This window comes from Strix uralensis, chromosome Z, assembly GCF_047716275.1.
Source record: "Strix uralensis isolate ZFMK-TIS-50842 chromosome Z, bStrUra1, whole genome shotgun sequence".
In the NCBI taxonomy this organism is placed as follows: Eukaryota; Metazoa; Chordata; class Aves; order Strigiformes; family Strigidae; genus Strix; species Strix uralensis.
In genome coordinates this window covers 86885917-86911423 of record NC_134012.1, presented here as the reverse complement: position 1 = coordinate 86911423, position 25507 = coordinate 86885917, and the positions used below count along the sequence as shown (strand labels likewise).

The 25507-nt window shown below is 36.6% G+C and overlaps 1 protein-coding gene across 4 annotated transcripts in view; it reads left to right on the top strand.

Annotated features, from left to right (window-relative positions):
* The window catches only part of FYB1 (FYN binding protein 1), a 68499-nt gene extending 46537 nt beyond the window's left edge, over positions 1–21962 (top strand). For 3 of the 4 annotated variants that reach the window (XM_074856282.1, XM_074856284.1, XM_074856283.1), the window contains exons 7-19: positions 904–1021; positions 2666–2822; positions 4991–5129; positions 8096–8124; positions 9288–9357; positions 9913–10053; positions 10681–10712; positions 11781–11886; positions 13128–13233; positions 13556–13718; positions 18188–18221; positions 19354–19385; positions 19497–21962. In XM_074856282.1, coding sequence (XP_074712383.1) covers positions 904–1021; positions 2666–2822; positions 4991–5129; positions 8096–8124; positions 9288–9357; positions 9913–10053; positions 10681–10712; positions 11781–11886; positions 13128–13233; positions 13556–13718; positions 18188–18221; positions 19354–19385; positions 19497–19519 — 1150 coding nt within the window. In that variant the 3' untranslated portion in view covers positions 19520–21962. The remainder of the gene's footprint in view (positions 1–903; positions 1022–2665; positions 2823–4990; positions 5130–8095; positions 8125–9287; positions 9358–9912; positions 10054–10680; positions 10713–11780; positions 11887–13127; positions 13234–13555; positions 13719–18187; positions 18222–19353; positions 19386–19496) is intronic. The other variant, XM_074856285.1, reaches the window with a different exon arrangement.
* The last annotated feature ends 3545 nt before the right edge of the window (positions 21963–25507 follow it).

The window sequence follows — 25507 nt, the reverse complement described above, 5'->3', positions numbered from 1 at the left end:
CTAAAGAAAAGCTCTAATTCCCTTGGAATAAGTAACGGTCTAAAGTTCTTACACAAAAATACCTTGTTTCAGATGTAGAATGAATTTCAGCAAAAATGAATTGTTGAATTCCCTTTGAAAACAGATAATTTTTAAACTATATAACCAAAACAAGTGATCCTCATTCAGACTTTTTTTTTTTTTAATATAATTTGAACATATCAATTTCGCAAAATGGCCAAACAAGGAAAAGGAGGGAGCCTCACTCAATTGATTCCATAGGGTTTGTAAAGCATAGCTCTTCCAGCCAAACCGTTGGCAGCAAATGACAGAGCTGTAGCTATAGTCCTAATTACATCCTGGGGCTCAGATCTCAGTACCATCCAGTACATGATGCACAGCAGGCAATGTACCCTGGTGTGATAGGAACATTTATGATGCAGTGCAGAAGACTGACTGTCACTTGTGTGGACTGCTGGAACAGGTTGTATTAGGTTTAAAACCACAGTCCAGTGGTAGTTCAGGCTTCAGTTCAGGCTGCATCAACCACTGATGGCCTGGGTAAATATTTAACAGTTGCAGTCAGTGCCACAACACCTAGACTGCTATCAGTTTCCAAGCTTGCTTGCCAAAATTAGCTCAGAGATGTTTGGACATGCACATGTAGAGCCAGTCTCATCTTCAGACAGCCTTGTCTGGCGTGCTGTCCTCTTGAGGACAGCCACTCTAAATTATATATAAGAGATAAGGTGAAGTGCTGCTTACTCTATCTGTTGCAGCCATACTACGGTTTAGACTCTGTAGCTTTGATTTCACTGGGAGTAGTCTTTTCCCATCACAGGTAGTTCTTTGTTAACCTTGGGTAAGAAAGCTCCAGTGAGATTTGCTTCACGGCTACATTCAGTCCTGACAATGCACTTTCAGATCATCAAGGGGAAAAGAGAAGAAACGGGACAAGGAAGAAAAGAGAAGAATGGACCAAGAGAAGAAAGAACAAAAGGAAAAAGAAAAGAAAGAGCAGGAAATAAGGAAGAAGTTCAAAGTAAGCTTTCTGTTTTGTAATCTGGCCAAAGACTTGTAAGAAGCATTGTTGAGTTCAAAATAAACTTTTTGGCTGGCTACAAAACTATTTGTTATAGTAGGTAGTTCAAGCACCTGGACAAATTCTGAATAAAGATTTAAGCTACCCTTTTATGTTTGGCATATGCTTGACTTCAGGCTCTGTACTGAGAGCAAAGGTTTTTTTCAGTGCTTATGTAGTTTTCATTAAATTCCCTTCTCACATTCTTTCTATTTAAAAAAGCCTTAAAAACATTTCCTTTCACTTTTCTGTTTAAAAAGCATTTACATCACTAGAATAACATCAAAAGTCCTTAATAAAAGTGGGAGTTGGATCCCATATACTTAGTGGTTTTTTGCCTTACTGGATTCAGATACAACAGTATCCAGCCCTTAAGAGATTTCAACATTATATTGCAACACATTGCCCTTGCCTTGGTCTAAAAGGACTTCCAGCCTAAATAGGGAGGAGGGGAATAGGGCATGTGTAGAGAAGTTACAGTCACTGTCAAAGTCTAGGGGCTAAATGATGAGACAGTTCTTTCTGGTCTATATAATTTTTATACAGCTGGTGATCAGCATGCTACCACAGTTCACAAATCTGCCAGTCATTTTCTGTTAATTAATGCCTGTTCACAATACTCCACTGTGCTTCTTTCAGTGTCATTGTACCTAGCGGGCAGCTTTGTTTTTCTTCCTATTATGCTTTGTGCACAGTAAAGCCATGGTTCTCTCACATCATAGCCTAGGTCTGCTGTGGAGAGACTGATATGAGTTAAGGAGTAAATATTAAAGACAAATACTAATAGTCAATAATAATGGGTTAGCTAACATTTTTCAGGCCCCAAGTATATTTTTCAGACCGCTCCTGTGAAGTGTAGGTATTAGTGCACTGAATGCTTTCAGACTGCAGACTGCTCTCTTGCGACCATTAAAATATGTTATTATTCTTAACTGCAAACAAATATATTTTAGTGCATATTTTCTTTCCCATTTCTTCACCACCTATACAGGTTAGACATTCCTGAGCTAGTCTATAATTGTTAAAATCCACATACCTCTGCAAGATCCCATCTATATTAAAGCCACAGATACTAATATTCTAAGTGGTTTCTCTATAACATATACTAAAGATCTCACAAAGAGAACCCAGAATTCCAGTAAGCAATGTGATCATCTCTGGTGAGTACTTGTAGGATCATTTATAGAGTAGAATTGTAAACACAGAACTTATTTCTGTTAATGAACATTTACTCATACAAGTAGTTCTGCCAGAACTACATGAAGCTGCCCACTGGAATTAAATACAAGTCTCTTTGGGGAGTCTGTGAAAGGCTCCATGGGTTAGCCTCATGGGTTTAGTCTTTATATTTCTGTGATTTTGCCAGTAACTTCTTAAGCTGCTCTGCTGCTATGCCATTGCCCTCTCTTTTCTTTCCTGATTATTAATTTACACTACATAGCTGGGGACAGGAGTGATACATTTCTGCTCATTTGCCAAGACTATTTTAAATGTTAATGAAACAAATAATCGTCATTACAGTTATTTTCTCTTCTGTCTGAATGTTTGGGAAAGAACTCCCATTTTTCCACATCTATGATTTCTTTTGTTGCTTCACCTCTGCAGTTAACAGGACCTGTCCAAGTCCTTCATCAGGCACGAGCTTGTGTTGACCACAAGGGAGGGAAGAATGAGCTGACTGTCAAACAGGGGGATGAGATTGAAATCATTCGCCTCAGAGACAACCCAGAAGGAAAGTGGCTGGGCAGGATAAAAGGATGTTGTGAGTTCTGTTTCTTCACTGTGATCCTGAATATTTTCACTGTGTGACAGCAAACATGTGAGTGTTACACCAAGGAGTAAACTTACCGAGGCTGAGTCACTGGCCATCAAAGTAAATAGTTACAACTCACCCTCCTATCCTTAGCTGGCATGTGAGGCTTAGTTCGTAGTAGGAAGTTATTGTACAACATAATGTAACACCTACAAGGACTAGAATAAGTTAGGAACAATATGTTGGGATCCTCAGGGACCTACTGAGAAGTAATTCCATGTCAGCCTTCATCAGAACTTGCCTCCATGCAAGTAACAAGGATCGCATTTTTTTCATGTCTTTGTATTAGAAATAACACGGGTGTTCCTACAATAGAAGCAGAGAATATAAGGCCCTGTTTAAGTGTTTGTCTTGTTCCTATTCTTATGGAAAGTTTCTAACTGATTTCTAGATTTTATTTTGTCTGAAATCTAAGATGTTTCTCTAATTGTATAAATACCATCAGTGGATCTATGAGTATGATAAGGGGTTGATGATCTGGCTCCTGGATTATAGCAAAGGCAAAAGACTGATCCATAAAATCAATGAAAGTTATTAAAAGCACTCGCTTGATTTTTAAGGAGACTAAAATGACAATAAGTTCAGTAAGACAGTTCACACATGTACAACTAGCCAATACCAGATCAGCACTTTGAAATACTGGATGTAAAAAGACATTAAGGAACTGGAGTGTGTCTCATACAAAGAGAGGCTGAGAGACCTGGGACTGTTCAGCCTGGTGAAGGTAGGCTCTTCTAATTGTTCATAAATATCTGACAGTAGGGTGTAAAGAAGATGTAGCCAGGCTCTTTACAGTGGTGTCCAGTGTCAGTGCCAGAGGCACATGAAATTCTGTCTGAACATCAGGAAACATTTTTTTACTGTGAGGGTGACCAAGCAAGGGAACAGGTTGCCCAAAGAAGTGATGGCATCTCCATCCACGGAGATCTTCAAAACCTGATGGGACATGGTTCTGGGCAACCTGCTGTAGCGGATCCCGCTTGGGCAAGGGGATTGGCCAAGATGATTTCAAGAAGTAAGTTTCAGTATCACCTTTTCTGTGATACACTGAAGTTTTGTAAATAAGTGTTTTGCATGGATCATTTTGTACATAGGAGAACCAATCTTGGTGAAGTCTTTGAGAAGGGTATTTTCTTGAGCATGTGCAGTCAATTAATTAATTTACCTTTAACTAATTTACTTTTCATAAACTGTTTCTTGCCTCAGCAAAACTGCAAGCTGTACAAGGCTTCTCACCGATCAGTGTCAATGGTACAGCCCAATTTGTTTCACCAGTGCTTCAACCTTCACTGTTCACAGGCCAGTAACGGTCTGTGAAGAAGACCAAACAACAGAGGAAAACCAGTTCTGATCATCTAAATAATAAAAAAAAAAGTGTTACAGATTTGAGGGGAAGCACACTAAAAACTGGATTCACTCAGAAGCAGTCAAGTTGAGGGATTTTCCATTTTCAATAAATGCATTAGCATTTTTCACCTTTGAGAAAATCCATTCATGCTCTCTTCTGTACATGCAGTATGCCTGTCTAAAATTCTCCTCAGTAGAGACAGAGTTCCCAATCTCAGGCAGACTGCTCTGCTGTAAGTCTCTCCTGAGCTGTTACACCCAGGGGTATAACCAGATCTGTTTAGCGAAAGTGCAGGGACAAGAGGATAGCAATGCAGCTGCAGCATGTCTACCAACCTGAAGCAAAATCAATGCAAAGTGTCTCTCCCTCCTAATGACCTGTCAGAATCTTTATGTCATGGACTGGCTTAAAATATGCCAGGAGTCTGCAGTGGTCCCAGGGTTAGCTGAGAAAGGGAGCTTGCCCCATGATTCATTGAGTCTGTGCAGAAAATTCTTCTGCTGTAGCGGAGAAGCAAATAAAGATGAAGTTAACTTGACACCAGCTGAGGAGGATTTGGGGGGGAGATCTGAGACAGATCTGAGATTTGTATTTGTGTAGACAGATGGAGACTCAAGTTAAGGCTGCTTGAAATGAGACATTTCTTTGAAAGTTTTCAAAGATCATACAAAACAATTCAATCACTGATTCTGAACCTTCTGTTAAACTGATCCATTTACCATGAGCTTTAAAACTATCTCTGCCTAATTACATGATTTCATTCACTTAGATGGATACATTAAAACAACCATGGTGGAGATTGATTATGATTCTTTAAGAAGAAAGCAACAAACCAGAACTCCTGTGAAACACCCAGAGAGTGAACAAGAAGTGTATGATGATATTGGAGACCAGGACAGTATTAGCAGGTATGTATAAGGAACACATGAAAAGGGGCCAATGATTCACCCCAGTTAGCCTAGAGAGGGGAAATTTTACAAGACAGACTCCTGTCACAAAAGAACAGCCATTTATGTAACCAAGCTCATGTAACTGAGCTATTCAAACTGAAGTAGTCAGAGAAGCAAGAATGGATTCTGCAATCCACCATCTATAAGCACTCATACTCAGGAGTCAATTATCTTAAAGGTCTTTTCCAACTTAAATGGTTCTATGATTCTAAGATTTGAGGAATCTATACTATTGGAAGAGGGCCTACAGCACTGCAGTCCAAAAGAGAACAAAATGCAAAACATGAAGGATTACGAATCATCTGCAGGAAGTGCAATTCTCTTCCCTCCCTCTCTTTTCTTGTTCTGTCTTTTGAAGTCACATAATGCTTTTTCTAACACACAAGAATAAAAGACTCTAAGAGCAATAGAAACACTCACTGCACTGGGGAACACCTGACCACCCTCATTGCTCTCATGAGTCTTACTATGATTCTTACTATGAGTCTTACTACCTCTTTTCTTTTGAAGAGAAGGCACTTCTGGAAGCGTAACCAGGTTGGCCCTTCAGAAAAGAATGTGTTTAATGTGTTTAATCCTGAAAATAAGGCCTCTAAAATCCCACAGGGTGGATATGAGCTATACTTTTTTGACTTCATCAGAAGCTTTTCCTCTATGGCACAGTCTCACATGTAGTTGCAATGCAGTGCTACATTGCAGACTCTCTACTTCAATGTGCCATATTTTTCCCATTAAATAGATCTGCAGCTAGAGAAGTGTCATTTTCAGCAGGATATCAAACTTGCTGGCAGGGAATTATCCTAGTGATCTCGTGACAAGGGTCAAGGCTATGACATAACCCAACATGACGGTGGTACCTCTGTTAGCTGACCACACAGAAAAGTCTGCTTCTGTCATGTGATGCAACAAACTAGTGGTCATTCTCCATTACATGTCCTGATGTGCAGAAACACATACCCCAGGATTCAGATAAGAGATCTGCATACGGGTGTAGAGGATTCCAGTGTGTAGGACTACTATCTTAAAACATACAGCCATTACACCTGCTTTTACCACTTCCCAGCACCTTAACCTAGAGACCTGGCTGGAATAAAGGGACCGCAGCTGGCTGGCTGCTGGGTGCAGCTGATCCTCAGCTGCTAGAACATGAGCTCCAGAAACAGCGCTTGGAAAGATCTGCCTTCAGGCTTGCATTCTTTAAGCAACAAATATAGTTTTGCATCTGATATTTTTCCAGGTTGCTCAATATCAGTTTTCCTCCCTGAGCACTGATCTCAGCATCATGACATAGTGGGAAGAGTTACTTTAGTTGTTCTAGGTTTTAGGTATTCTCAGCATTAGGTACTTTGTTGCAGAAGTATCACTGGCCAATCCTTTTCACTATGGCAAGCATTGCAATTTAACCACCTCAATGCAAGTAATTTAGAAAATTTATTGAATTCAAAAGCAAATAAGAATACTTACACTGTTGCATTCTAAAATAACAGTGTAAGGAACTTGGAAGGATGAATGAGTAGCTCAGCTTCATTAAATCCTTTAAGCTGTATTTTGACATTTTTATTTTCTCTAGTGATTAATAGCATTCTCTTCAGTTCATGAGCATGAATTGCTGGAAGGTCTGACATACATCAACATGTTTTGAAACCACTGTAAGAATGCCATACTAAAAAAAGCCTCTTGACCAAACAGTATTATCTTATTATCAGTAGTATTGTTAATATTCCAAAATTAATAAGCAATTAAGGCTGTTGTATTTCAGGATTTCTAGGCACAAGAGTTTAACAAATACTTTGATGTCTCAGTTTAGATAAGGCTCTGAACTGGAAATAATCTTAGTTATTGTGAACCTATCAGGTTTTTTCAATTACTGTTAGAACACTGGGCTAATATGGAATCCTTGAAATGTTAGAAACGTGCAGTTAGAGGTTTAAAGCATCATCCAATAAAAGCTAGGTGAGCAATAAATTAATTTGTTCACCATTGTTCACCGTTTCATCTCAAGAACATCCCCTCATAAGGGATGAATCTAAAGGGTGTGGATACACTCTCTAGTGTTCAATCAGGTTATATTTTTATTCCCATCAAGTTTGACTACGTGACCTCCTCAGATCCCTTCCAACATGAATCATCCTGTGATCCTAAGTCATATTTTGCACTTTACTTTCAGGCTATCAACAGGAATATAAATATATTCCAAACATAGTGAATCGTTATAGCTGTAGACATCAATTTGCATTTCCTTGAAGATGACACTTTATTGGAAATTGCTAACAGTTGCTAACAATTATTAATAATTAGGACTGAATGTTCTGCTCATATGAAAATGTGCACCTTCACTGGCTTGAAATATCTGCATTGATTTATGCAAATAGAGGATTTGCTTCACAGCTTTACTTATAAAATACTGTCAGGGTTTTTTACATTAACGAAACATGGTATTGATAACTCTCTTATTCCCCTTTGAATTACTGTGAATGATATTTTAAAATACTCTTTTCTGATTTGTAATTAATTACTTCCAAGTAAAAAAAAACAAGCATATTTTTTCCTGCTTTACCTGATTCTACTAAAATTTAATCTCTCTTCATCTAAGAGCTAGTTCACTTATGAATTAGATTATATTTTTTCATTACTATTATTGAGAATGCAACTGTCTGAATACTTGTCTGTATGAAATCAGTGTGAGAGTAGTGAAAACAGAGAGAAAAAAAGAACTGGCACATTTAGTTGTTGCCTATATAGAACACCAAAGCACGTGCCTGAGCTTCCAGTGCAGAATTTTTGGTGCTCAGCTGGCAATGTAGATGAGTGCCAAATCCAAAAGGTTTAGAACTAATAACTACAAAAGTGATGGGTGATCATGGTGGCTTCTTTTTCCAAAGATGACTGTTTTTCTCTAAAATGTCTCTTGTTTGCTTTTCCAGTCAGAGTGGTGCTCAAAGTGGAGCTGGAAGTAAGTTGTACATATACTTTTTGGGGGGAATTGTTTCTGTGTACTGCTTACCTTCAAATCCAGACCTCTGCAGCTTCCAAATAATGCAGTAATTATCCATAAGCATGCTATATGTTAGCTAACAGGCAACAAACAAGGAAGTATAATGGCTAAATTAACTTTCTTTCCACCTATGGGAACTTGGACAAAACAGAAGTTTTGTCTTCAGATGCTGTGAACCAGAAGCATGCCAGAAGATGATAGAACTTTGTGTGAAGGTAAATCATCCTACAAAACAGCAGAGATATAATTGGCAAAATATTAGCATGAGCAAGAGGTTTCGTGCAGGAGAAATCCAGTTCTGAAATAACCAGTAATACTACCAATTAAAGCTGCATTTTGCTGACAGAGTTAAGGAGAACATCAGTTTCGGTGATACTCCACAGTCCCAACCAGTATGACTGCAGCAGTTTCACACTGCCAAGAACACACCAAGTTTCCCCTTTGGTAGCACATATATTTATGTAGCATTCTCTGTTGATCACAAGAGCACAGCTCATCTTCTCAGCTTAGAGTTTAGATACTAGTCATGGCAGAAGCATCCCCTGGCAGTGCTGAAGGAAGCTGGTGCCAGCTAAGTACAGATTTCAGTGATTACTCTGATCAGTGGCTCAAATTGGACATGGAAACTGAGCTAACCCCACACTAAAGAAGGTGGGGCTCAAAGGTCAGAACTGAGACCAAAATGGGGAGCTTACATTGCACTTGCCTCTGGCTTCTGTGGATGAACACAAGGCGTCATTTGCTGAGAGTGTTGGTCTGACATCTTCAATCATCACTTGAGTCACACACAAAAATTTAAAAGTCATCAGTCATCATAATGACTGGGCCAAAATCAGCCATTTCAAATTTCATCAAATACAGTGTAAATGCATTTGTTTTCAGTATTCATGCTCTTGTGATTGGCAGTGCCACATTTAAATGCTGTGGATGGCATAACCAACTGGGATCAGTCTAAATCACTGTTTTAATAAATAAGCTGTGCTGGTTTACAGAAAGATTCCATTTGCAAGTATACTGCACAAACTGCACACACAAGGGACATACTTAAGAGACCAGTAATGAATACCCTATTCAGCAGCATTAAATATAAACGTATTAATTCACTGTTTGATCTGTTGAAGAGATGTTTCCGCCTCCTCCTTCTGATCAAGAAATTTATGATGGGATTGATGATGAAGATGCTGTAACTAGGTATGTTTTTATATCATTTAAATAATTTGCTTCTTTAACAGTGTTTTCATTTCAGTTTTTAGTACTTTTAATTTAGACTTAATAATTAGCAAGTATTAGGATAATCAGCAAGTAGGTATACATCAGGATGGATTCATGAAGCTAAAAAAAAATGGTTCTTTGGTCTTTTAGAGAAGTTCTGTTCTGTAATTAAATTTGGTATGTCAACAAAAGCAGCTGCAGTCATAAAAATCCCCAAATCCCCAACTGGACAGAATAGCTCTGAAATGAAAATAACAAACTGAAATGCTAGCTTGCTGAGTTACAACATGAAAACAGTAAGCCACTAGATTAATAACTATAGCTACAAATATACCTAAGTATCTACAAATGACCTAACATACATATTTCTAGTTTAGCATTTTAGTGTTTCGCTTTCAGGTAAGTGTCCTTGCCTTGTGGTATATACATTGTTGGCATTAATGACAATTATGTGCATCAGTGAAGAATTTAAACTGGACCTTTTAAAAGGAATGTTACATTTTACATTGTGATAATTGCATGCATACTCCAAAGGTCTGTATCACAGGATGAAGATAAGAATGATATCTGGTCCTGGGGAATCTTGAAGAGGCTAAAGGTCAAAGATGACAAAAAGAAAAGTGTACGAGAAAAAACAACCAAAGTCAATGGGGCAGAAGATAATGGAGATTTGTTGTAAGATTCTGTCAGGAAATCACAGTACACATTAACTAATTCTAATAAACCATTAATCACATGCTACTAACATGTTCTCACAGCGGCCTAATGAATCACTCATCAAATTGCAGCTCAGGATGATATTTTTCTGCAAAAACACTGACCTCCTTTCTTTTCACCTGCATAATATAATTATTGTCTTAACAAGCTGTATTTGTTGCAAAAGTCTGGTAATTAAAATATACACAAAATTTTTTTTGGTGAAGAGCACCAAAATAATGCATCATCTTTGTGCCATTCTGGTGATGTAAGTTTGCTGTATCCTCAGTTAAAATGTACTTTGCTCATGAGTACGATCTAGCTGAGATGAACTATTAAATCCAGTCCCATTATTCCAAATTTTAGGATGTGTCTTCTACCCATCTCACCTAGAGGTTAGATCAGCAACTGGTGTTTTTACCACCACCTTCTCTCATTCAGTTCTGAACCAGTTTATAGTCCATGAGTATTGCTGGTGTCAGCAGAGCTTCAAAATGTCTGGAGATTACTTGGGAGTCCTTGTGTTGCAAACTTTTAAAATTATCTAAATGATGCAAAAGCCTATTAATGTGATATAAATACTTAATGAGCATTTTTTTTTTCCAGCATGTCTCCTTCAACAAAGCAGTTTAGAAAAGGTAATTAATAGCCTATTGTTCAGTCTCCATATTGATTCCTGATCCTTTTTTTTCTGTATACATTACTCTGTATCATGCTAGTCACAAAAATACATCCAAGGAAGGAAACAGGATATCCCATTGCTTACCCAGTTTCAGCAAACAAATTTCAAATACTGTGACTGATTTGGCTACAGACAAGGAAATACATATACATTGCAAGCTCTCTAGAAAACAATTTAATGTATTTTTTAAGAAGTCATGATTTTTCTATGTGAGATTTCCACTAGTTCATCTTACTTGACATTACGTATGAACAGATACACTTGGAAAGAAGCACTTAATTCAAGACTTCAAAAGTATAAAGAGATGCTTGTTGTCATTTTTATCACTTGCAGTGTCTTTGTAAGATAACATATAAATATCAGCTCAGCCACAGAATAAAAAGCAAGTTCCTACAATTTTTGAGGCTGTTGCCTGAACTGAGTTCTAAACCTTTTATCTCCTACTGTGATATTTCTAGCCATTGATTTGATGAGTTGAACAATTGCTTCCTCTCTACAAATATGCTGAATGTAATTCAAAGTATATTCTTGGGGTAAGAACTCTTTTCACTGCTTTGGCACTGCAAGATGGCCTAAAAACTAGCATACATGTGATTCATATCCACTTCTAAGCAAGGTTGTATTGACCAGAGTGCTATAGAAGTGCATGAGTGTACATTAAAATCAAACTCCAAAAATATACTTTAATGCAACACAGTGGGAAATGGACTAATTAAAATGAAGATTAAAGGCTACTGCATTAGCCAACATGTGCTAAAACTTGCTTCAGCTTAAGAAGATTAAAATATCAGTGAATACCTATTAATATTAATAAAGAGTCTTATTCTGAAAAGGTTGGGTGGTGTTTGTTTTGCACAGTAGATTGTGCAAAACAGAGAACCCACAGTTACTACAGACAGTAAATGGCTACAGTACTTGCTGTAATTTCTGGTCAGCTTAGCTACACTACTATAGATTGTAACACAACTTCAATACTTGAGGATCACATAATAATTTTCTATTTTTCTAAACACTATTTTTTCAGACTGTGAAGACGATGTTTATGATGATGTAGATTCTTCAGACTTCCCTCCACCACCGCCTGAACTCAAGCAAGTGAAAATGGGAATTACTCCCCTGATTAGAAATCTGTAATACACTGTAAAAAATTTTAAAACTATTTACTAGATATGTATGCTTTATTTGGTGTTGTCAGGTTTTGTAGTTCTCATAACCTTACTGTGGACAATGAAGGATGAATGCTCCCTGCCTCCATTTCAGATTGAAATAATAATTAGACTATAGAATAAATAAGCATGCTTTGAATTTCCACAAATTCAGTCCCTGATGGACAAGAGGTAGAAATTAATACATGGCCTAAAGGTACCTCATTGTAGATTCTCTGCATGCAGTCCTCTTCCTATCAAAATTTGGGGACTGTTAGGTTAAGCACTTGATCTCAGCTGCTGTAGAATTTTAAGAGAAAAGGAGATAGTGCTTTGTGTTATAGACATGAAACACATCTGGAGGTGTCAAGTTCAACATGGAAAACTTTTAACCCTGGACCAGGAAGTTATGGACATCTCTGGAGCACAGATGTGTTATGAGCACAGATGCATCTGTGAAGATGCCTGCAATATGTCACATTCTTTTGTTACTAATTCCACGCAGGTAGAGCTATAGAGTGCACTACAATAATCTAGTCTGGAGGCATTGAAACAGAGCTCTTCGAACTGTGTATCCAGTTCAAAGGAAGAAAGGATCAAAAAGAGTCAGAGTTTAAACTCCCAGGTACAGCATCAGGAAGGGAAGTTAGGGCATGAAACCTTTCTGTACTCATTTGCACAAAACAACAGTATCAGGGATGTGGAAGAAACAACAGAACTTGACATGGGTCATGTAATGCATATTTCCTGGTGTAACAAGGTCTTCTATGGGCACATAGGACTAACACAGCTACTATATGAAAGGCTAAGACGTTCCAGCTGCCTTCTCAGTGGGACATGTGTTATACAGCCTATTGCCCAAAGATATACAGACTTCACAAAAATTGCTCCTTGCCTAGAAATTCTGAAGTGACGGGTATCATTTACCTAAACTATTTTTAGTAGATGTAAAGTTGTCATTGCAGTAGCAGCTAAATACTTCGAATAATTTTCCATATTCACTTACATGATAGATATATTAACATTAGAACTCATTAAAAAAGTAGGAAAGACAACCCCAACTTTTTCTTTTGAAATCAAATCTGTATTGTATGATTCATATTAGTTTTATAGAGCAACAAAAACATACCGGACATATGAAGGCAAATGTATTTTCACTAGAATTATCAAAAGGTTGTCAATATCTCAGATGTGTTGTTAATTTTATCTGTAACCTCTTGTTTTAGCTCATCAAAATCACCAAGCATTGGAAAACATAAATCAGATGAAAAAGATGCACAAAAGCTTAAAAGGATGGAAAGAGATGAGAAAGAGTTCAGAAAAAAGTTCAAAGTAAGTTTTGTTCAAAGTTTTGTTTGCATAAAATATAAAGACTAAAATATCTGTATGGTGTCCTCTAATTTGTATCCCCTAATTTGTAAATAATCCATTATTTTGCCTTTGAAAGGTAAAACATTACTACTTGTAAAAATAGTGAACTGAGCATTTGTATCAAAATGGCAAGCATGGACACATACCACGTAGCATAAACAATTATGTGCCTGATTTCCAAAAACTTAGTAATAAATGGGAATATATTGGTCTAAAAAATTTCATGATCATAAGCTTTACATTGATGTTTTTTAACCAGCATCTCTTTACTTTATTTTTGCAGTTTGAAGGTGAAATTAAAGTTCTTTACTCTACCACCACAGTCAAGGATTTGCCCCAGAGAAGATGGGGATCTAAAGACTTACAAGTTAAACCAGGGGAGTGTCTTGAAATTATAGAAAGCACAGATGATACCAAGGTCCTATGCAGGAATGAAGATGGAAAATGTAAGTTTTATTAAAAAGCTGTAGTACAAATCAAATTGCCAGAGAATGACTGAGTCAGGACATGTAAAACCTTCACTGTCATATTAAAACAGTCTTGTACTTGTCTTTTTCCTTGCCTGGTGGTTGACAAGAGGTAGATTGCTGTTATTTTATTATTGTGTTTTAAGAGCAGCTTGCCTTAAAAAAAAATAAAACTCCAGTAGACAAGAAATACCAAATGTGAGAAAAAGGACAACTTAGTTATGTAAATCTTGCTTTGCATCAACTAAGATTAGCAGAAGTTTTTGTTGCTTCTGTCTCCCTCTGTTTGACCAAAAGTGTACAGCTATGATATCTTACAGAATCTAGTAAAAGTAAAATCCTTGCTGCACCTCTGGGTAGCACTTGCCTCTTGATTGCAGCCAAGGCAAAATCAATAACAATATTCTTACTTTGGATTGACAGAGACGGAGTTTAATCTTTTCAACAGGCCGGGGGGGGGTGGGGGTGGGGGGGTGGAACTGCTTAGGAGTCTTCCCCCCAGCCCCTAGCTCATTCAAGGCATATGTCCTCATTGGCATGTCTGCTTGTTTTGGGAGCCGTGTGAGGCCTTTCAGTGTTTCTTTGAAACCCTTGGCCAGGGTGTGCATTGGCAGAAGTTCCTGCATTTTTTGAGAAGTCTGGACCATCTACTGTTGGTTTCAATTTCTTAATGTGCTTCTGTTACAATACTTTTCAAATCTCCTAATGAAACCTCACTTTGTGTAGGAACAGACTACATTCCAAGTAGCAGCATCCTTCCACTCACCTTTACTTTTTACCTCTGACCTATGTAGAAGACAGTCTAATGCTGTAAACCTCTGAAGGGGATTCAGTCACTTTCCTTCTATTTTTTTTGTCCTCTGTGCTCATCTGTTACAGTCTGGAGTATAGCCTTCTTCCTGGCAGGCCTGCAGGGTGAGGAAGAACTTCTTGCATAACACATATGTTTTTCAAAATATGGATTGCACTAGTGTAGCCACTTCCCAAAGGGCAACTTTCAATGCTGCATTTTTTGAATCAAGCTAATGACAAAGAAGAAAGTAGTTCATGTTGGCTGTTTTCCTCACATAGTCTTCAAAGCCTCTCAAATAGTGACAGGAGCTACTGCTTTGCTATGCATAATAGAGCAAAACAAATAAAAATATCCTCCCTGAAAACCTCTGAATAGATCTCTGTCAATTTTGACATTAATTAGTGAAGTTTGAATCCTACTTTAGTTAAGTGCATGACAGTTTTGGTTGTTTGCTCTAGTTGCTCTAGTTCCTCATACCTTAAAGCTGTGATTTTACCTTTGGAAAGCTGGATACACTGCAAATCAACAATTAAAGATGTTTTTGTTACTTTCTTGCACATCAATTCTTCCATTTAATTGTTAATTTATGAAGCACTTCCATAGCTTCATGCCTCTACTGGCAGTTAAACAAAATTGCAAATTATGTTATAATGTCTTGCCACCTTTTTAAGCAAGGGTTGATAATCTTAGCAATGTATTTTGAAATTTCAAAAGTGAAAGAAGGAACTAATTCTCATTTACCTTCTCAAATTCCTTCTTACTGTTGCCTTGGCCTGACCCATGCACCTTTTGAAATACACAGAACCCTTCAACTCACTTTCATAAATTTTGCTTAAGTATTAGGATATAAATGGACTTCAGTGCCTGGAAATTTGTGTCCCCTCCAAGCTTCCTTTACACCATCAGAGAGCAGCTGGCCTGATGTGTCATAGCTTTCAGTTGTACTAAGTAATCAAGATGAAGTGTGCTGACCTGCTGCCTTGTTCCCTGTTACGGAAGTCACATAAATATGAATATATTAGTTAGAAATTAAAACTTTGGATTAGTAAATTCGAAAGAGTGTGACATCAGCGGTGGCTGTATCTCCCATGCATTTAGGGGCTAGGGACTGTCAGAAGAACCTAGATTATGCTTTGCAGCGGTAGAAGGACTGTCACATTGATGTCCGGCTTGCAAGTGCACTGTGTTTGTACACCATGACTGTAAGCAAAGAAATTTTGCTTTCATGTATTTCATGTGAAAAAATTAAAAGAAAAAACAGAGAAGACTAGATTAGCCAAATGATTTTAAATGATTCCCAGGAGACGTCAGGAGTCCCGGAGGCTACTGGACTCTGCTTAAAGAGAATATAAAAAAGATGACATCTTAAAAAAAGCAAACAACAATTTCCATGCCTTTATCTCAGAAATTAAAATCAGCAGAACAACAGCCAGGCTACGAATATCCTGAATAGACAGAGCTTTCCCTATGTATACCAACCTGCAATCAGCCTGAAAGAATATGCAGGTGACTGAAAATCTGCAGTACTGGGTTCTTTGACTATCAAAGATTACCTGCAGTTTAACATTTTTAGTAGGCAAAATTTATAATAGAATTTATGTAAGTATCCAGTCTTCATGACCTTCAAGATATAAATACAGGCAAATTAAGCAAATTTTATCATACATAGCTGCAATCAAATATTAAATGCATAGAACTATTTTTTTATTCATGTAACTTAAATCTTAAACAGAAGCTAAAGCAGATTAATGTCAAATAAAATATTATGACATGAGATTAATGCCCTTTTAGGCAATATTCAGCTCTAGCACAAGACAGAAGTTTTCTTTGAAAATGCAGTGTTTTTAATGTATTATGGCCTTTACAAAGCAAATCACTAATCTACTTTATATACAGCATATTCTGGAAAAAAAAACTTCTTTACATTTGAGATTTATAGCAATATCTGATAACTACCTATTTTAAGATGGAAATACACCAAGATAAAATGAATTATGCCGATGTTTCTTTATGAAGAAAAGCTGTATATAAGAATGAGTTACTTACTACTATTTGCAGTACTATGTGGGATACTAGTCTTGTCAGACAACTTTTCCAATATTCCATATAGGAATCATAGGATTTTTTTATATATCAAAACACTGGCCAGTTGAAGACTGTGACAATTCAGCAGCTTTTGGGAACAGTACTAACTCATTTTGTCTGATGTCAATCAGTAGGTTTCCCCTACTAACAAAGTTACAGATTCTGAAAAAGTCTATTTCAGTTATAACAAAATTAGGGCTTGGATGTGAAAAAGGTTTCACACAAAGTGTGAGACTCTTTAGCTGCACATTACTGTGCATTTAAAAATATAAGATATTTTCATGTCTTGTGTATCAGAAAAGAAAAATCCATGTGAAGGAGGAAATATTTCTTTAAGGTAAAAAAATAAAATCTGAGGATTCACCTAGACTGACCTGAAGGATTGCCACCAGAAATGCTAGCAGAAAACTGATACTTTCCACTACATAAGAGTTCCCCTAAGCACATGGAGCAGTAGCAGCACCAAGAATTCAAGGAACTTTTCAGGTCAAGCTAATAAATTTATTCTAAAACCCATGAATTGTGTATGAATTACTAAAAAACTGTCATTTTTGTGTGACCATTTAAGCCTCCCAATGAATAAAAGAAGAAAACTTATACAGTAATTTCAAAAATAACACAAAATCACATTTCTCTTCTAGATCTGTCATATTTTGTACCAACATACTAATGTTTACCTACAAATACGTAATTATAGTTATGGCTTTCTCTTTGGTTGTATATGTTATACCAATTGACAAGTATTTCAGTAGATATCTTTTATCAAAGACAGCAAGTAATTTTTTCAAGAGATTGAATATATTGATGAATATGTGTTTTATCTGATTTCATTAGTAATGCAACAGAGTAACAGAATAATTCACCAGTGAGTAGCTTTTCTAAGCTTTTCTAAGGTATTTCCATTATCTATACAAACCGTGTTTATCAATCTGAAACACTTAGAAATTTTTAAACAATTACAGTTAATGATTATTAATGATTATTAATTAGTGTATATATATACTGAAATACATTTTTGTCCCTGTAGGAAACTATACATATTTCTGTTATTATTATAAATATTATTATATCACTTTTTTGTGCTGTAATTTGTGAACTGTACTACATTTTGTGTTAATAGCTATTGTTTCACACCCCTCTCATGCAACCAGGAAACTAAACTATAAGATGAAAACCTAATCTTGCATAACCTGTATTACTATTTTCTCCTTTCTGCACTAGTTTTGTGCACAACGGAAACTATTGCAACAAAACAAGAGAAATGACATTTTATGAATATGGAAAGCACCTTGCACAGTAGACATCTAACTGGTCTTGGAGCTATTGTATTATTCTGATTCCGTATCTAAGGCACCATGTTATACTAAACAAGGAGATAAGAGTGATTAAAACTAAAACTGGACAGAGCAAAATTTTCCTCAAGTACATATTCATTGTACATCACTATCCATCTGTCTTTCCGTCTGAAATATCTAAAACAGAAAAACTGCATTTCACTAGTGCTAGCAACAGAACAAATAACATGAATATTTAAATTTAACTGAAATACATGTATCTTTCAATTTTACAGATGGCTATGTTCTGAGAAGCAATTTAGTTGAGAAGTAAGTACAAAGTGATCTTCTTGAAAAGTTTGTTACAACAGTCAATTTTGTTTTAAACTGTTTGTCCAGTAAAAGTGAAATATAATTATTTTAGTATGTCATTCTAGTCCTGCAAATTAAGTTATTTTTATGGAGTTTAGATTTCTCAGGCATTAGTCACATACATCCACACTGGAGAATTTCCATGGCCCCATCCTCATTGCTTAACCATAAACTCTGTTTTAAACTATGAAAAATTACATAAATTAAACATTATCGGTACTAGAATCTTACTGAACCGCACATTAACATGATTAAGTGTATTGATGCCATTTTCAAATGTTTAACTCAAATGGACCAATTTTTCTTTAGGTTTATTTTTATTTCAGTCTTACTGGGATTAGGCAGATTTGGCTCAGTGTTGCTCCAAATAATTGCATGGAGTTCAGCATTTAGGCTCTAATCCAAAACTCTCATCAGACAAAGCCTTTCTATTTCCTTCAATGGGCTTAATGTTAGACCCTTAAATATCAAATCAGATGTCACATTTAGAATTGAGGCCTGCAAACACTTATACACATGTTAAACTTATAAATAGTTTTATTGGCTTCCATAGGCCTGTTCATGTATCTAAGTGACATACTTTGAAATTTCCTATTCATGGAGCATGTATCATTTATAGACATTACCTAAATTCATTATCTAAAAAGCTGCTTCTCCAAAACTATTATGGCATTGACCAATACAGAAACAAATAAGAAGTTCAAGGGCATACTGATTTTTTTTACTCATCTTTTCTGGTTTTCATTTAAAAAATCAGTAAGTATTTAATTTTTTATGGAAATATCTCTATGAGTTTGTTAGAATAGCTGCTTAAAAACCTAATTTTAAAACAACGTGCTAATAAAGTGAACCTTTCATGTTAGAAAGAAATGTATCCTGTTCTACCCTTCACTGAAAATCCCTTAACTGGACCATCTTGCTCAACACTGTTCTGTACCACAAAGGTTGCACTTTTGTAATTAGCAAATGAATTACTTGATAGCATGACTGCACCATACTGTTATACTATTTTGTATCTGCATGCAAATAAGAATATATATCTGATGTCTCAATTTTTTAATACATTATTTATTTTTTTTTTAACTTACAGTGATGGAGAGATTTACGATGATATTGGTGATGGTATGTTGAACATTTCAAACAATACAATAACTATATTCAATTACACCAAATATATCCTTGAGTTGAAGTACTACACAATACTAATATTTTTGCATTTTATTTCAATTCCAGATTGCATCTATGATAATGACTGATGTAGAATTCTACGCAAGTAAGAGCTTCATTGAAGATCAAAATCTATTTTGGACTTCCTAATTGTGAAAGCAAGAAAAGTCACTAAATCTAATTACAAGTTAATCGGTTACACTCTTCTAAACATACTATTAACCTTTGTTTAAGATTTCAGGGTTTTGTCACCCCTTGCTTTGTATGACATTTGTATTGCCATTTATCTGAGTAACTAAAATTCAGGGAATATGACCTAAAATTAAGATTATAATTTTCAACTTCCTTTCCACATTTATGACAGTCCATGTAAAAAGAGTTCGTCAATTAGCTACACCCAAAGAGGCCAGTTCAGGTCTATGAAGGATACAGGGAACAACAAACTCTAGGAACAGGTTTTACTCTGGCTCTGGTCTATTAAACACCAGAGACTGCCACTCTGGGGAGGACAGTATCCTGAAAATAAATGCTTCCTTTGGTGATAACATCCTGTTATGAAAACAGGAAATCAAAAGTGGGCATCAGAGAAGACAATACATTGCTGACCTGCCACTCCAACTGCAATAGCCTTAGCTATACTGACATGTACAGCCACGTACCACTATTGCTGAAGTTTCTTTCTCTACGTTGTACTAATGATAGAATACCATTTTCTAAAATTCATTTGACCATTTTGTAAGTACTTTTTGACTAATATTAATAGTAAAATAGTAATGATGTTATATGTGTTACATACAGCACTCTGAGATATAACCCATAGAGGAGTCTACTTTATAGTATAGTGTTGCTCAAAATAGAAAATTTAGGTTAAGACTTAATTTCTTTTTAGTTTGAAGATATGTTGTTGTCACTATAGTAATTTAGGCATTAAGATGGACCTATAAACTGATGATAAACTGGTTGGAAATCACTTCTAGACTATACATGTAGATTTATCACACCTTTTTGATAATATCTTTTTCTTCTAAGTATTGCATTTTGTACTAGACTTGGCTAAATGAGAGTATAGAAATTAAACGTTTTAATGCTTATCCATTGTAGAAACAACATTTATTCCTAAAGATCATTGGTGATGCTGTTCTTTGAATGAGCAAGTAGCAAATCAAAGTAAAATGAATGGATGAATCATAACAATAAATATCACTTTGTACTTACATATCAGAACTCACTGGAAAACAAAACACATTTACAGTGCACTCCCGATGAAGAGGGTGAGCATGTGCAGAAAATGGAACATGTATTTGTAATGCATGATGCTTTTGCTGTAGCGCAAGATTACTGAAAACCTGCAACAATCAATGTGTCTGGATCAGTGTAAACAGCTCCTCTTGATAATCAAGTCTCCTACAGTCCTCAAGGATACAGTGCAATGTAGCAAGATAGCAGGTTTAGCTTATAAACATAAGAACATTTTGGCTCTGTTGAAGTGAGTCTCGGTCTTACTTTCAGCAGAGCTGAGATTTCATCTTACACAACTGCCTTTCATTGATGGTTCAAAATACAGTAAATCTCTAAGGAGGTATAATGCTATGGGGATATCAAACATAAAATTAACTGTAGAGATAATAGCCTATAAGCTATTTTATACTGTATTTAAAATCACTGATAATACACTGAAAAGCTATATGTAAACTTGAGTTTCCTGTCCTGTATTTTCTACTCAACCAGCATCCAGGCATACAAATACCAATTTTATGTGTAAACATCAGCACCAACACCCAAATTTAAAACATGACCTTGTATATTAAGTACAATGAATGTGTCTGGCTATTTGGCTATGTCACTGCTGGTGGTTTACTTATTTTTCAGGGGCATTCAAGAGGATATCTGCATTAAAGTTAGTGATATACCAAAGAACTGAGAGGGAATGCAGACATTTAGAAATGCACAACCACTTGTCAGTTAACAATAGGATAAATAATTTCATGCTTTACACAGTTAATTATCTCAAATAGAGTTTGTGTTAAATTCTGACATATATGTCCAGTCTTGTTTTAGTTTTAACTGCTGGTAGAACTTCATGTGTTGCAGTGAGACCAACAAAGGAACTTCCCTTCTGAATATAGTTTATCTTGTAATAAAGGACTTCAGTGGAACACAAACCTCTTTTGTCCCCCTGAAAAACAAGTGAATTTTATTCTTTGTGAGATTTTTTGGTCATATATTTTCCATGTTCTTAGCCTTGACGTGTTGTAGGTACTGTGTTTCCTTACTGATTATACTGGCTGAATTGGTTGTATGATACATTAAATCATCAAAAGAAATAATTGTAAGTTACTTTAAGCTGAAAATCTGTGTCTTGTTTGGACAGATCAAATATAATGTAATTTTATAGGCCGTTGAAATGTATTTATAAGGTACTACACACTGAAAAATTACTGGTATTGTATGTTTTTTCTTTTCATTACTTTGCCAATACAATTCACTGGATGCATTTTTTTCTTTCTCTGAATAAAAAGTGTGCTTTCTGACAAGAAATGTGGGTACATCATTTTGTGCCAACGTAGAAGAGTAGCTGAACAATAACTTCTGAAAATTATCACTGAGCAGCTGACAGAGTAAAAATCAACTTTATTACTGCTGCAAAGGCAGCACAAGTACAATGTGGCATTTGTTTGTCAATCTAGATACTATCCAAAAAGTGAAATGTAAGCAGAAAATCTTCCAGACAGGAAAATCTATACTTAGGCAGTTTAAGGAAGTCTGTATTTTAAGGGTTTATCACCTGTAATTTATTCTATTATCTTTTAAAAGTCATAAAGAAAAAAAATAAATATGTTCCCTCTCTTGAAATTTTTCCCTCTCCAAACTCAACTATAATCCTGGAGTATTTGGCTGTGCCTGCTAAAATATTCAGCAGTGAAAAATCAAAATATTGACAGAAAAATTAGACTGTTCATTAGACTAGAACACCCCAGGTAAGGTAAATAGAGCTGGTTTCCATCTGTATTGTACCTCTACACTCCCAGTGAACAGGCTAAGCAAAACTGGGAGGGCAAAAAAGACTAATCCAGGAGTTTTAGAGCATTTCTCTGCTGTTACCACAGGCACTGGACTGCAGGAATGCAGCTGATCTCCTGTGCATTCCTGTGTAAGAGGTTTATATTCTCGCTCCACATAATTGCAGATCCCTTGGCTACTCCTCCCATGGTGGTAACAAAACCCTCCTCTATGTGTGATTTTCTGGCATAATCCACCTCCACTGTGAAGATCAGTGCTTTGGGAAGGAAATTCAGCAGACGAACCTAGATTCACTGTGTGAATTAGATTAGCCCGTGCCCACTACATTACTTCATGACAGATACAGGTGTAAACATGTGTGTGTGTACGCGTGTGTGTGTCTGTGTCTGCCTGTGTATATTTTATGTCAAATAAGACAACTTCTGAGGAAACTAGTAGACCCATAAAAGGATACCCTTATGACTTCTGTACAGCAGCCCCAGATCATCCTACATGGAAAGGTTTTTGCATGCAGCTTCACTACAGAGAGAAGCACTCAAATGCTAGGAGGTGCAAGAAATGAGTTTGTATTTGCACAGCCTCAGTTCTGCCTCCTTGTGTGGATGCATCTTTAAATGCATGCATAGACTATAATTACATGATGGCTCAGTATTTTTTTCCACAGGATCCCTGCCTCATTTAGTGTATGGGCTGGATGAGAGTTAACAGAAAAGGCAGCTGTTCAGCCCTGCTCATTCAGTTTCTGGCCACTCCTTTATTTAGTGCAAATCTTCCCAAGCCTGTGCTGCACCCAGAACTATTAGTTTCTCATGGCATTCATCACAATGATATCTTAGATTCCCATGAACACTAATGGATTTATCTTGTGAAACAGAAAAATATTTTATCCCCATTTTTAATGTCTGAAAGGAAGGCATGAACAGAGAACAGTTTGTGGCACATACCCATTAATCCTGGATAGAAACCCAAACTGCTAAAGCTAAATTAATTGTATTTTTAGTACTTTCCTAGATTAGGACTCACTGTTTTCTCTTCCTCCTCTTTGTCTCTAGTTGTGGTTAAACACAAAGAGAGAAAACACCTTGTGTTTAAAAAGTATTAGCATTCAAAATGTGTATTTTAAATATACCATGTTTACAGTAACAAAAAGGAGGCAGATGGGGGATAGTGATAATTTAAATAATAGTTCAGATTATATTCTGAAATGATAAAAACTGGGGACAAATTCTAGAACTGAATGGTCTATATTAATGAACACTTCATCATTTGCTGTCTCCCAACTCCCATGTCGACAGCAAGCTTCTTGGCATGGTTTTGAGTCAGGTCTATGGCTTTTGCCAGAATTAAACCCTTATGTGTATATGGTCTGGGAATATGCCAGGCTGAGACACCCAAACCAGTTCTGAAAGAATTCACCTACTTATCAGAAGCCATTCACCCAGGATAGCCCTTCATTCACCAGGATAGCCTTCCAAGCCCTCCAGCTCGACTACTCAGCCTGGGTAAGAAACGAGGTATTAGTGCAGCTGAAGGCTCACAGTAAGCAGTTTCCAGCGTCCTAGACAGCTCGAAGAGATCTCTGTGCCACTCAGGTTAGCCACGGTACTGCAGAATGCCACTGCAATGTGTCATAGCCTTGCCCAGAGCAGCAGCATGGTAGCCCCAGGTCCCCTTCTTTGCCTGGGTGGGGCAAAATTACAATGATCTCACAAAGCCTTTCTTCTCTGTGTTTCATTCTAGCTAGCTGGCTTCTGAACTTACATAGAATTTGTTAAATTATCTCTATTTGCCTTCTTCTAAACCACTTTGAGAGAGAGGATTAAGCTGTTATTAAATGCACAGTGTTTCCTGCTCAAGGCTTTTTATGTTGTGGGCCTTGTTGAAAAGAATATAGGAAACCATATGTTTATTTTTTTTCTTAACACACAGACATAAATATTGCTTAAACTTAAAATGATCACTGTTAGGCAGAAAGGAACTATGCAAAATGTCAACATGAATGTGAATGTAATGTGAATTAGATGGATACCAAGGGTTTTAAGAAACTTTATATGATTTGCATTACTTCAGTAATATCACCAAATCCTACAGCTCAAGCATCATGAGACAAAGAAAAGAAAAATCAGCACTGGATTTTTTTCCTGCCTTTTAATTCTTTTTTTGGCCTGATTCCTGATTTTCAAGTTCTTAGTACAAAAAGCTGATCCTTCAATTGTGTGTGGGTACACTTCAAGGGGAAAATGTACACAAAACACAGACACAGAATCCAGGGCTCCCATCCCCTTTTCTTGCTGACAGAAGGGATGCCCTGCCAAGCTCCCTTCCCTTTTCCTGCATCTCAGCTTCTTTCACGTTCTCCTGCCCAGGATGATGCCATCACACCCCTTCCAGCTCACACAGGTAAGCCCAGTTTCTTCTTTGGTATTGATCCAAAGACATCTTTATTTTTTTGTTGTCATTGCCTCCTTTTACCACCTGAGATGTTCTGCTTGCTTTCTCGATTACTTCCTGTTTCCTATAATTATTCCTCTTTTCCTTGATCCTCTGACCATGGCTTTCTGTCCTTTGCTTTTGCTTCCTTGTTCCTTTCTCTTTTCATCTTTTTAAACTGCTCCCCTACTTCTGCATTCTTGCCCCTGGCACTTTCATTTTTATCCCATTTTTAAAAGCTGCTCTATTTAAATGCTCATTTTCCATGCAAGATTCCTAACTCTGTGGGTGACACCAGCAGAGGTTTTATTACTCACCAACCACTGAGAAGACTTACAATTCTTCTATTTTGTGTTCTACGCTGTTTATCCCATAGCATTTAAAATCAGGCCAAACAAGCCTTCCTTCTGCCCTCAGTATTTGGGGGGGTGGGTGTTTCAGTATTTAACTTGGGATGCTATTTATAAGTAAGTATTACTAGTGCCAGTTTAAATAAATAAATAAATACATAACTTTTCTATCCCATCCCTTTTTCTGCTCCCATATTCATGGCAAGCTACTTGCTCCCGGTCATGTAAGAGACTGAAGCCTGTTCTAATGATATCCACTGACTGATGACCATTTCA